The sequence below is a fragment of the Dysidea avara genome, chromosome 2 (assembly GCF_963678975.1).
Source record: "Dysidea avara chromosome 2, odDysAvar1.4, whole genome shotgun sequence".
Lineage (NCBI taxonomy): Eukaryota > Metazoa > Porifera > Demospongiae > Dictyoceratida > Dysideidae > Dysidea > Dysidea avara.
Window position 1 is genome coordinate 33,141,749 of NC_089273.1, and position 12,740 is coordinate 33,154,488.

Genomic DNA, 12,740 nt, shown 5'->3' on the forward strand with positions numbered 1-12,740 from the left:
TATTGTCAATATATGTACCATAATATATCATAGCAATTATATTTACTTTCACAGTGCAAGAGAACAGGGCACAACTAAAAGATTTACAGAGTCTTGTTAGCCCACATTATGCTGTTGCTTGGAAAGAAATAGGTGAGGAGTTACGTGTGCCACTTGGAACTCTTAATGCTCTGCAAAAGGACCATCCAAATAGTAGTGAGATCTGTTGTGATAAAATGTTAGAAGAGTTGTGTAATTTGCATGCTACTGTCCAGTGAAGTACTGTAATAAAAGCACTGAATTCTCCCAAGGTCTTGGCTGTAATGAACAGCTTTACAAATCTATATTTTATTCTGCAATATAGTGAAACTGTGATGTTAGAGGCAGTCAATATAGTGGCTAATCGTTTGCAAGAATATTCTAAGGAAACCAGGCATAAGGTATCACAGAAAGACTTGCCTCCATTTCAACCTAAACATTTTACTAGTGTTGTAATCATCCATCACAAAAAGAGCCACAGTAGAAAGGAAGAAATTGAGTTCATAGCAAATATTCAGCATAAGGGTAAAATTAATCCAACAAAACAACTTGATGATGTTGGTGTAGCTCAAACAGTCAAAGACTTTTCAGAAGTATTTACTAAATTTAATGGTACTAATGACTTTCCTACTGCTGTACTAATCGAAGGAGCACCTGGAATTGGAAAAACTACCCTGTGCAAAGAAATAATGTTTCAGTGGTCTAGTCAAAATCTATTGCAGTGCAAAAAAATTATGTTTTCGGTATTTTTACGTGATCCTATAGCTCAGTGTCTGCAATCTCTGCAAGACTTTGTTGGGTATTGTTGTAAATTCACGGAAAAAATCAATTCTATAATTGAAGAATACATCAGTTTTACTGCTGGAAAAGATATTGTTGTAATATTGGATGGTTACGATGAACTTCCTGAAAATATTCGGAATAACTCTGGATTATTTTTGGTAAAACTGATTAATCAAAACTGTGTTGAGTTACTGAAGTGCACTGTGGTAATCACATCACGTCTGAGTGTGTCTGCTGAATTACATGGTATTGTTGATCGTAGGGTAGAAATAATGGGATTTACAGAAAATAACAGAAAGGAATACATTATGCAAGCATTAGAAAATGATAGTGAAAATGTAGAAAAACTGTTAAAATACTTGGAAAAGAATCCTACAATTAATGCATATTGTTATATTCCGTTAAACATGACCATTTTGTTGTCTCTGTTTACTGAAGGAAGAAAAGAAGCTGTTGAATTACCTACTACACAAACAGAAATTAACAAAACTTTTATTTATGTGACTATATCTCGGTCTATCAAAAAAACACAAAAAGAACCATTAGACTGCAGCATTGCTAACTTTGAAGATATACCAGCAAAATATAATAAAAATTTTTATGAATTGTGTCAACTAGCATATAATGCTTTACATGATGACAAAATTGTTTTCTCAAAGAATGAAGTTCAAAAGTTTTGCAAGCATTTAGCTTGCTCAAACGACTGGAGTGGATTGGGTTTACTTAAAGCTGTTGAGTTTTTTAATGCCAAAGATGGTGTTAATGTTTCATTAAATTTTTTACATTTGTCTCTTCAAGAAACTTTAGCTGCTTATCACATAACTTTGTTGCCTAAAAATCGACAAATTAATTTGCTAAAAGAAACTTCTTTAAATACCAGATATTTCAATACACGGATTATGTATGTTGGATTGACCAAAGGTCAGTCTTTTGCATTTAAACATTTTTTGTCAGGGAATCGATTGCAGGTTTCTACTTTGTTTTCTTTATGGCTTTACAAAAGTGCTGGAATATCAGACGAACTCATTGGTAATAAAGTACTATGTCTTCATTTGTTTCAGTGTTTTTCTGAGGCTGAAAATGACGACATGTGTCGATATGTTGGTAGTTTATTAAGAGATGGAGAAATTGATCTCAGTGGTCAAACACTGAGTGCAGTAAACATTCACACACTTGGTTTGTTTTTGGGTAGATCTTCTATAAAGCAGTGGAAGTTATTGAATTTATCAAATTGTTATTTAGGAATGCAAGAAATTGAGCAGCTGTGCACATTCTGTAGTACTGTACATATTGATCATTTAAATGTGTCTTACAATAACCTTACACAGTCCTCAACTGATATGCTTACTAAAATGTTTTTTACTTGCAAGGTCAAGCAAGTTATAATGCATTCTGAGGATGATAACAGAAAACAATATAATATTATTAATCACAGTATAAGACAATATTCTGCACACATAATGGTGCCACTTCAAACTAAAATTTTTGTTACAGATGGGTCCATTCTTGTAATCTGTAAGTATAGCTACACAGATATTATTGCAATATTGTTATCTGAAAATTATTTAAGTATTCATTTGTTTTCATGTCAGCTAGGGAGTACATCTAATGATAGAGTTTCAGTAGCTTTGCGTTTGAGTGAGAGTAGTAAAAACATTTACTTGTACAATTGTGAAACATCTTTCATAGATGTCTTAGAAACCGTTATGATTAGTGAAGTTACCTTTTTCCATTTCATGGAGGAGAACAACACATCATTTAGAGAAATTAGATGTGCTGTAGAGGAGATAGCACAGTTTTCCATAACTCTTGGAGAAGATGTGTTACCATTACATGTCTGCAATATGACTGAAAGACCTTTCCAAGAAGTGGAGGAGTTTGTTCAAAGTACTACTCATGGCAGTTTTGTGTTTAGACAATACTGCTATCAGGACATCCAAAAAATTCTCTCGTATTTTCATTTACGAAAGAATGTCAGTCACTTTATTTTTAGAAAGTGTTTTTATTCATTCAAATCACCTGTAATAGTAGTTCAATCATTGCAGCATCAGAAGTTGTTTTGTTGTGTATTACAAAACCAAGACCTGTGCAATATAGTAACTGTTTCAAAGTTACTTCAACATGTTATTTTAAGTGGCAACAGCATATCTAACAAAGGTGCGAAAATACTAGCTGATGGCATCAGTGATATGACAAAGTTACAACATCTTGAACTAGAAAGATGTAATTTACATGAGGATGGACTCATATCAATTTGTAATGCCATTAACAATAGAAAGTTGCAAACATTAACATTAAACCACAATATTATAACTGATAAGGTTGCAAATGAACTAGCACAAATTATCTCTAGGAACTCTTGTATCGAAGTTCTTCACCTGAGTAGGTGCTCACTGCAATACAATGGGATCAAAGCAATTCTTTTGGAATTGGCCAAGCTTAAATGTTTGAAAGTGTTTGATGTAAGTCATAACAAAATTAATGACCAAGGTCTTAATTTAAGTACTGTCATTGCTGCTAATACTCATTTAGAACAATTGGATCTGTCCTATTGTGAATTCAAAGCAAATGATATAATAGAAATGTTTAAGGAGAACACAGTGAATATAAAATCCTTTAACTTTAGTGGTAATCACATCACTGAAACTGCAACTGGTAGCATGATTCAGCGGTTTAGCAATTCTACTTCTTTGCAAAATCTTTCATTATCAAATTGTTATATGTGTGAAACTACACTAGTTGAGATTTTAAAGAATGTAAAACATTCATTAAAACATCTTGATCTTAGTTTTAATGTAATAACTGATAAAGCAGCCAAATCAGTAGCAGATGTAATTCACAAAAACACAGACTTGGAGCATTTGAACTTGACTAATTGTTATGTGCAAGAAAATGGACTTTATTTGATATTGAAGTCACTCAGAACAGCTTGTAATTTGAAATTTATAGACCTAAAATCTAATCCTATGAATAATAATTTGGCTGGTGAACTAGCTGACTATATATCAAATAACCATTTACTTAATCATCTTTCACTTTCCAACTGTGCACTACAAGAGGAAGGATTTCTCAAAATAGCTGATGCTCTTAAAAAGATGAATGTGTTGATTTATTTTGACATCAGTTCAAATAATATTACAAGTGAAGTGGGGAATAAACTGATAGATGTGTTTGGTGAAAATTCTAAACTAAAGCACCTTGATATATCAGAGTGCCAGTGGAACATTTCAATGATTTTATGTACTAACATGACTAGTTTAAAGTGTCTTAACTGCAGTGGTTGCAAAATGGATGATGAACAGGCTGCATACTTGTCCTGCTTAATAACCATTAATACCAATCTGGAGCAGTTGACCTTAGTGAACTGTGCATTAAAACCTGCTGGACTTCTAAAAGTATTTAATGCGTTAAAAGAATTTTGTACTGTAAGTTATCTTGATATAAGTAACAATCAAATGACTCCTAAGGTCATTGAAGAACTGGCAGAGGTTATACATTGGAAGCAAATAGAGCACTTGGGCATGTCACATTGTTTACAAGGAGAAAACAGTTCAGTTGTACTAACTGCTATTGCTAATAGTGTTACACTTCAGTACCTTGACCTCAGCTATAATGACATCAGTGATCATGAAGGAAATTTGGTAGCATCTGCTATTATTGCTAATAACAATTTGCATCATATAAATCTTGCTAATAACAAGTTCACTACTAATGGTATCAAGATTATCCTTAATGCTACGGCCTCAATAGATTTAATTCATCACAGTAATATAGATTCATACAGCATTACTGATGAATTAACTAGAGATCTTGAAGCAGTGACTGTTAGTAATAGTGGATTAGAGAGTATAGCACTTGATGAATATGTGATTCAGGACATTAAGGAACCTTTATCAGCATGTATCTCCAAGCTTGTAGTAAACAAATTGTGCGTAAATAAACACATTGCTGATAATGAAAATATGGATTTGACAGACAACTTTAAGGGTAACTCCATGTTGAAAAATAATGAAGTTTTCGTAGTGTGTGAAATAGTGAACACTACTGCAACTTTAGTTCAAATCAATTTAAGTCACACCAATATTTCTGATCAATCTGCAGAAATTCTAGTAAGCGGAATCAAGAAAAACTGTGGTATACAACATCTTGAACTTGCTAGTTGCAGTCTTCATGAAGAAGGCCTCAAGCTGATTATTGATGTCATCAAAGACAGGAATATACGGACACTTAATTTAAGCTATAACAGTATTAGTGATTATATAGCATGTGAATTGGCAAGTGTGATCATGACGAAACATTGTATAGAAATTTTGCAGATGAAGAGATGTAGACTGAAGCATACAGGAATCCAAAAAATTATTGCAGCATTGAAAAAAATTAACAGTTTGCAGAATCTTAATTTAAGCTACAACAAAATGGCTGGTATAACTCCCAATATAACTGCTGTCTTTGCTGCTAATATTCATCTCAAAATTTTAGACTTTTCACATTGTGAACTACACAAATTGATTATCAAGTCAAATACCTCAAACATTAAAGTGCTCAATGTAAATGGTAACAACATTAATAGTTTGACAGATATTAATTTTATTTGTAAAAGTGTTTGCTTACACACGCTGTGCTTGTCCAACTGTATTTCAAGTCAGATTGTGTCTTTTGAAGTGCTAGCAATGGTGAAGAATTCATTAAAACATCTTGATCTTAGTTTTAATGTAATAACTGATAAATCAGCCAAATCAGTAGCAGATGTAATTCACAACAACCCTGACTTAGAACATTTGAACTTGTCTAATTGTAAATTACAGGAAAAAGGATTAACCTTAATATTGAGAGCAGCTAAAAATGCTAGTCATTTGAAGTACATTAATCTTGAAGCTAATAGAGTTAATGATGTATTAACTGGTGAGATTTCATCATTATTTTCAAATAATAAGTCACTGAGCTATGTTTCACTTTGTAAGTGTATGAAACAAGAGGCAGGATTTCTTAACATAGCTGATTCTCTTGTAAATACTAATTTAATTCATTTAGAAATCAGCTTTAATATCATTACGAATAGCACTGCAACCATACTAGCTTGCAGTATATCATTTCATCAATCCAAGCTTAAACACCTAAATATCTCAAATTGTGACTGGCAGGAAAACAGCTTTCAAATAATATTGAAGGCAATCATGATTGTGAACAGCTTAAGGACCATTAATGTTGGTGGTTGTGAAATGGGTGATGAGGAGATAAAATATTTGGCAACCTCCATAACTGCTAACAATGCTTTAGAACAATTGATGTTGACGAAATGTGCAATACGCTCTAGAGGATTAGTAAGTGTTTTTGAAGCACTGAAGAAACTTTGTACATTAAATCATCTTGATTTAAGCTATAATCAAATTGATAAGGAGATTATGTATTTACTAGCAGAAGTAGTGTCTCACAACCAAATAGAACACTTGAATTTGTCTCATTGCTCACTTGAAGCAAACTGTTCTGTTGTACTAACTGCTATTGCTGACAGTTTTAAACTTCAGTACCTTGACCTCAGCCATAATACCATCAGTGGTGATATAACAAATTGTGTAGCACTTGTTATTACTGCCAATGAGTATCTGAAGCATGTAAATCTCACGAACAATCATTTTAATAGTGAAAGTCTCCAAATTATTCTCAAAGCGATGGCTACAATTAGCTCACTACATCATATCAATTTAGGCTCTTATATCATCACTGGTGAAATGACTGATAATCTTGTGGCAGTGGCAACTAGTAATCCTGGACTGGAGACTGTGCTAATACTGAAATCAAAACGCTTTTAAAGGTAATTGAATACAAACCTGTAAGTAATTAACTAATTATCATTTGTGACCACATTTTACATAAAACCATTCCAAAGCACACATATGTAGCTAACACTCAGTAGATAGCTACACTATCATAATACTAGTTCAGTACTACTCAAACTACTCGAGGCTGGTTTAACAGACATCTTTTCTGGGTGGTGGGGAGAGCTTGAATGGTGGTTTCAGGCCTTATGAAGGGCCTGGGTTATAAAAAATCAGTGGCTTGCTGGTGGATGGCAGGGGCGGCTCCAGGCGGGTTTCTGAAGTTTCTGGAAACCAGTCACATTTAGATCGAGATACTCTAATAGAGCGGTCAATCACCCTAATATAGCACTCACAGTATTTAGAGAAGTAGTGTAGCAAACTATGAGGTTGTCAATAAAGATTTTATGTGCTTTATCAATGACACATACAAATATTATTTAGTGGAGAACAGCCATTCTTAGGAGGTGTCAACCTTGTGCTTTTGATCAGAAACCAGTCACCAAAAATCCTGGAGCTGCTTATAGATGGCCTGATAATGTTGGCCGAATTATTTTTTTCTGTTGATTTCCTACATGTCAGCCACTAAGAAGTCAGTACAACCCTGTAACCTCATGTCTGTACTTCAATTATGATCTGCCTCTGAAGTCTATCTGTTTACCACCCGCAACCCTCCTCTCCTTTGTAAGCACTTGTGAAACTACTTTGCTTGTCCAACTGCTCAGATTTTCTATCTTATTTGGCAAGAAGCTCTACCAGTACTGAAAGTGGTCTGAAAGGTAATATAAAATAGATTAAAGCATCACTTCTGTAAATTTCATATGCATGCTTGCTATCCTTGGCAGATGGTTCTTGTCATCCACTTTTGGAATAATCTGTACCAAATTTATAATCATCCAAAATGAGTCTTCCAATTTTGGAATAATCTGTACCAGATTTATAATCATACAAAATTGGTCATCCCATTTTTGGAATAATCTGTACCAAATTTATAGTTATCCAAAATTGGTATCCAATCTTGGAATAATGTGAACTAAATTTATAACCATCCAAAATGGATGGTTCTTGTTATCCAATTTTGAAATAATCTGTACCAAATTTATATCCATCCATAAATGGATGATTCTGGTAATCCAATTTCACCATTAGCATACCTGCACTAAATGCATGATCTCCCGTGTTTCATCACTTTTTATTTCTATGATCCGAAATGAAGCTTAAAATTCCTTGTACTTGCACTCATGGCGAATGATGAGTTAGAACAAATTTGCTTACTTCTGCTGTTAAGGCATGATGCGAAAATTACAGATGATTTTCATTTTCAAATAAAACCATTAATTCACTACTACTAATCAATACCTTATACTGCCAGAAAAAAGAAATGAGACACAAATAAAGATAACTCCATGATGCATACATTCATGCCATCAAATTCATTTTGTATCTGACCGTGTGCCCCAATGATCAACCTTATGCTTCATTTTCAGGCATGTTCTGCCTGTTACACAGCAATATAAATGGAGAGAAGTGCCTCTGCAATTAATTTAGCTACAGGGGGTTGTGGAAAATATGGGTGGGAAGCCATTACGTGATACCAGGAATCGACACCTTAAGCTGTCAATGAAGAGAAATGGGGCAAAAAGGAGCACAAAGGCTACTTAGTTTAGTCCATGATGCATGCATTGTACTTACTGTCATATGCCAAAAGCTAGGCACCATTGGGGGCTGAAGTGACATTAAACAGTGAAAAATCAAGTTCGTAGCCTTAGCCATATTGAGTTACGAGGAAGTTGTCAGTCAGTCTGCAGAAAATTCCACTGTATAGAAAATTTGAAAAACTTTGTTGTAACTTCCAAGCATTGAAGTCACACTTTTAGACTTTGTTATACCTCACCAATACTGCCAAGGTGCTATGAAGGTATTGTGAGGTTGGTTTCTGGTCAATATTTTTATTGTGAAAACATCCTTAATACTGTTCTACCATACTGTATGATCATGAACAATGATATATAAGTAGGATTGCTGCGATTTGTTATTTTCAGACTGTAAATATGAATTTGGTACAGATTATTCTAAAATTGGATGACCAGAATCATCCAATTTTGGATGATTATAAATTTGGTACAGATTATTCCAAAATCGGATGACAAGAACTATCCAATTTTGGATGGATATAAATTTGGTACAGATTACTCCAAAAGTGTATGACAAGAACCATCCAATTTTGGATGATTATAAATTTGGTACAGATTATTCCAAAATTGGATGACAAGAACCATCCAACTTTTGATGATTATAAATTTGGTACAGATTATTCCAAAAGCGGATGACAAGAACCATCCAATTTTTGATGATTATAAATTTGGTACAGGCCAAAACTGGATGAACAGGACCATCCAATTTTGGAACCTTATTGTAGATTTTCGTCACTATACAGGAAAATTAGCAATTTCCATCCAAAATTGGAAGGATATATCACAGAGTAAAAAAAATCCAAAAGTGGATGAAAATAGGTCCACCATTTCCTTCCATTTTTGGAAGCGGAACATACCTCTTTGTCAGAGTAAGGGTGAGATATTGTAAGCATCTCTGTGCTTACTTAAATGTACAGGGTCATGCCCACTAGACTTTCAAATTGCTTCTGGTTCATTCTCAGGTACAGTACCTGAGAATAACATGCCACTCCAAAAAATCTTGCATATTAGGCTCTAGTAGATCAGGTCTGGTGCATTCTCATAGACATGAAAATGTGACATGTTACTCCAAAAATTTTGTACTTTAAACTCTCTTAGGTTATTTCTTGTGCACTCTGAGGTACTTGAGAATAACATGCCGCTTTAGGAAATTATTTGCATTTTAGACTACTTTTGGTGCATTCTCAAATATCTGAGAATCCAGAAACTTCTGCATTTTAGATTGCTTCTGGTACATTCTCAAGTACCTGAGAATAACATGTCACTCCAGAAAAAAAGTGTTTTGGACTATTGTAAATTGCTTCTGGTGCTTTCTGATGTAGCATGCTGCTCCAGAATTTTTTGGATTGTAGATTGCTTCTGATGCTTCCTGAGGAAGTTTCATTTAAAGTGTCACTTAAAATCTAAGAAGGGGAGCGAGAATTAGTCAAGGGAAGGCAAGTGCCCCCCTTCCCTAAATAAAACCCTGGTTGTAGTGTAGCTGAATGAATATGATGAACATTATAACAATGTACGTGATTAAGTAAGGATTAGCTTAATTGATTAATTTAATAATTTAACACCAAGGTAAACTCTACACATGATGACAGTGATCTGTACTAGTCAATCAATACAGACTGTACATTAATTGCTCATCAGTAAAACAAAGTACTTCTCATGTACTGTAGTTACATATTGTGTGTGTTTATAGTGAATGATTTATTTTCTGAGTATTGAAATTATTTTGTTGATTCTTCAAATTGTATAGGAAAAAATTCTTCAATTATGCTGAGCTGAACAAGAACAAGATTTTGATGTAACAAATGTTACCACTAAACTGATGCTTTGTAGTTTTGTATGAACATGCTACAAACACATACACACACACACACACACACACACACACACACACACATACATACATAATGTTTCCAATAATTATAGTTCTAGCTACTATAAGGTTTTCAAGACAACGTTACTCATTGTGTAGATTGTATGGTATTGCAAGATTTAATTGTTATTTTTGACATGTTTATAATGTGAACGGATTTGCGAAAAGGGGTCTTACACACACACACACACACACGCACACGCACACATTCAATTCACCAAATTGGGCAATTAATAACTTAAGATTGGAAATGCTATCGACTTGAAATTTGTTCAGTAGTGAGTACCAACATAATTTAATGGATGGAGGTTGATATGCTAGCTCAACACTAAGTTATGGTCTCCCAAGTTCATAGAATTGGACATGTGTGAAATATACAGCCGCCTTTTCAAAAATCTAGTTACTGTAGACAGGCACACTTAGTTACATGTAGAATTAGCCATTAGGTAATTTACTAGAAATTATATCAAACATTCTAATCTAATACTGCACTGTAAACTGTTCTTATAGTACTGTTGACTTAGTACTTTTGGAACAGGAGTCGTCAGTACTTTCTGTAGTGACTGGGTTGATTACAAGCAAAGGCACTTCTCACACTGCTCTTCAATTGTAAGTCTTGATTTATTAGCAATTTTAGTGTACCTAATGTATACAGTCACTCAGTTAATAATGTCAGCTACTGCTTGATGTAACATCTCTTGTGAAGGAAATTGTAAAATGCAGAGAATCAACATCTAGTAAGAATGGTGTAATTTAGATGTTAATACCAAATGGAGCATGGTATTAAAAGCACTGGATTCTTCTGCAGTAGGAGTTCTATGCAGCTTTTCTAATCCAGTCTCAACCATTTCCCAATGCTTACAAGATGATTTTACAATAAACAGGCATAGCGCATTGCGGGAAGACTGGCCACTATTTCAGGCTGAGCATTTTACTAGTGTTGCGCTTATCCATCACAAAAGGGGCCACAGTAGGAAGAAAGATATTGAATTTATTGTGGGTTATCAGCATCGAGGTCGGGTTAGTTTACTAGTGCCACTCTTTGATGTCAATGTAAGTCACACGAGCAAGGGGCTCTTTGGAATATTAATTTGATATAATAGAAGGTACCAGTAGATTTCCTAATACCGTGCTAATTGAAGGAGCACCTGGAATTGGGAAAACTACACTTTTCAAAGAAATAGTACATCAGTGATCTATTCAAAAGCTATTAAACGACAAAAAGCTCATGATCTTAGTATTCTTGCGTGATCCTAAAGCTCGAAGTATTTGTTCACTAAAAGATTTTATTAAGGCTTATTACAACCACACAGAAAAATGCAATGATAAAATTGAAGAATACATCAAAAACAATGCTGGTAAAGATGTTGGATATGATGAGCTTCCTGAAAATATCAGAGCTGACTCCAAATCATTTTTTGTTGAACTAGTGCATCAAAAATGTAAGGAGTTGTTGCATAGTACCGTTGCAGTTACATCATGTCTTAATGTATCTATTGAGCTTCATGATATTATCGGCCATAGGATGGAAATATTGAGATTTACAGAAAATAACAGGAAGGAATACATTAAACAAGCACTAGAAAACAAGTAGAAAAATTGTTAAGATATTTGGATATAAATCCTGCTATCAATGCATATTGTTATATTCCACCAAACATTGCCATTTTGCTGTGCTTGTTTAAAGAAGGTGGAGTAATGCTGCTAAGTTACCTGCAACACAAACAGAAATTAACAAGAAATTTATCTGTATTGCTTTATTAAGAAAAGGGGAAAAGCAAATGAGGACTGGGGTATTCCTGACTTTAATCATATCCCCATTGACTACAAGCTAACATTTAATGAATTGTGCAGACTTGCTTTTGATGCTTTACAAAATGACAAAATTGTTTTTACAAAAAATGAAATTAAAGATTCTTGCAAGTACCTAGCTCGTTCAAAAAACTGGAATGGATTAGAATTTTGCAGCTTAACAGAAAATGTAAAAAATATATCTTTCAACACTTTGCATTTGTCTCCACAAGAAACTTTAGCAGTGTATCATATTACAATGTTGCAAACAAATAGACAATCCAGCTTGCTACAAAGACATGTTTTGGATAGTAGGTATTTCAACACATGGATTTTATATGTTGGATTGACTAAGGGTCTCTCATTTGCTTTCAGACACTTTTTATCAGGTAATTCCCTCAAGATTTCTACTTTTGTGTCTTCAATACTTGAGAAGAATGCTACTATTTCTAAGAAACTCATTGATAATAGAATCATATGTCTTCATTTATTTTAGTGCTTTTCTGAGGCAGAAAATGATGATATGTGTCAATGTATTGGCCAGTTATTACAGGATGGAGAAATTGATCTCAGTGGTCAAGCTTTAAATCCAGTGAATGTTCATACACTTGGCTTGTTTATAGATAGATATTTTAAAAAGAATTGGAAGTTACTAAATATATCAAATTGCTTTTTAGGAACTCAAGAATTCGAATGTTTATTCATATTCTGTAATAATAATCAAGACACACGACAGTGTGTCGTGCGGCCCAAGAAGCCGGCGCGCCA

General features: G+C 33.9%; 1 protein-coding gene across 1 annotated transcript; it reads left to right on the top strand.

Moving 5' to 3' along the window:
- Nucleotides 1-353: 353 nt before the first annotated feature.
- Nucleotides 354-5,791, top strand: LOC136248024 (protein NLRC3-like). The gene is made up of 6 exons (XM_066039841.1): nt 354-1,559; nt 1,863-1,977; nt 2,491-2,688; nt 3,334-4,788; nt 5,464-5,703; nt 5,763-5,791. The coding sequence occupies exons 1-6, from the start codon at nt 354-356 to the stop codon at nt 5,789-5,791; spliced, it is 3,243 nt and encodes a 1,080-aa protein (XP_065895913.1).
- Nucleotides 5,792-12,740: the final 6,949 nt, after the last annotated feature.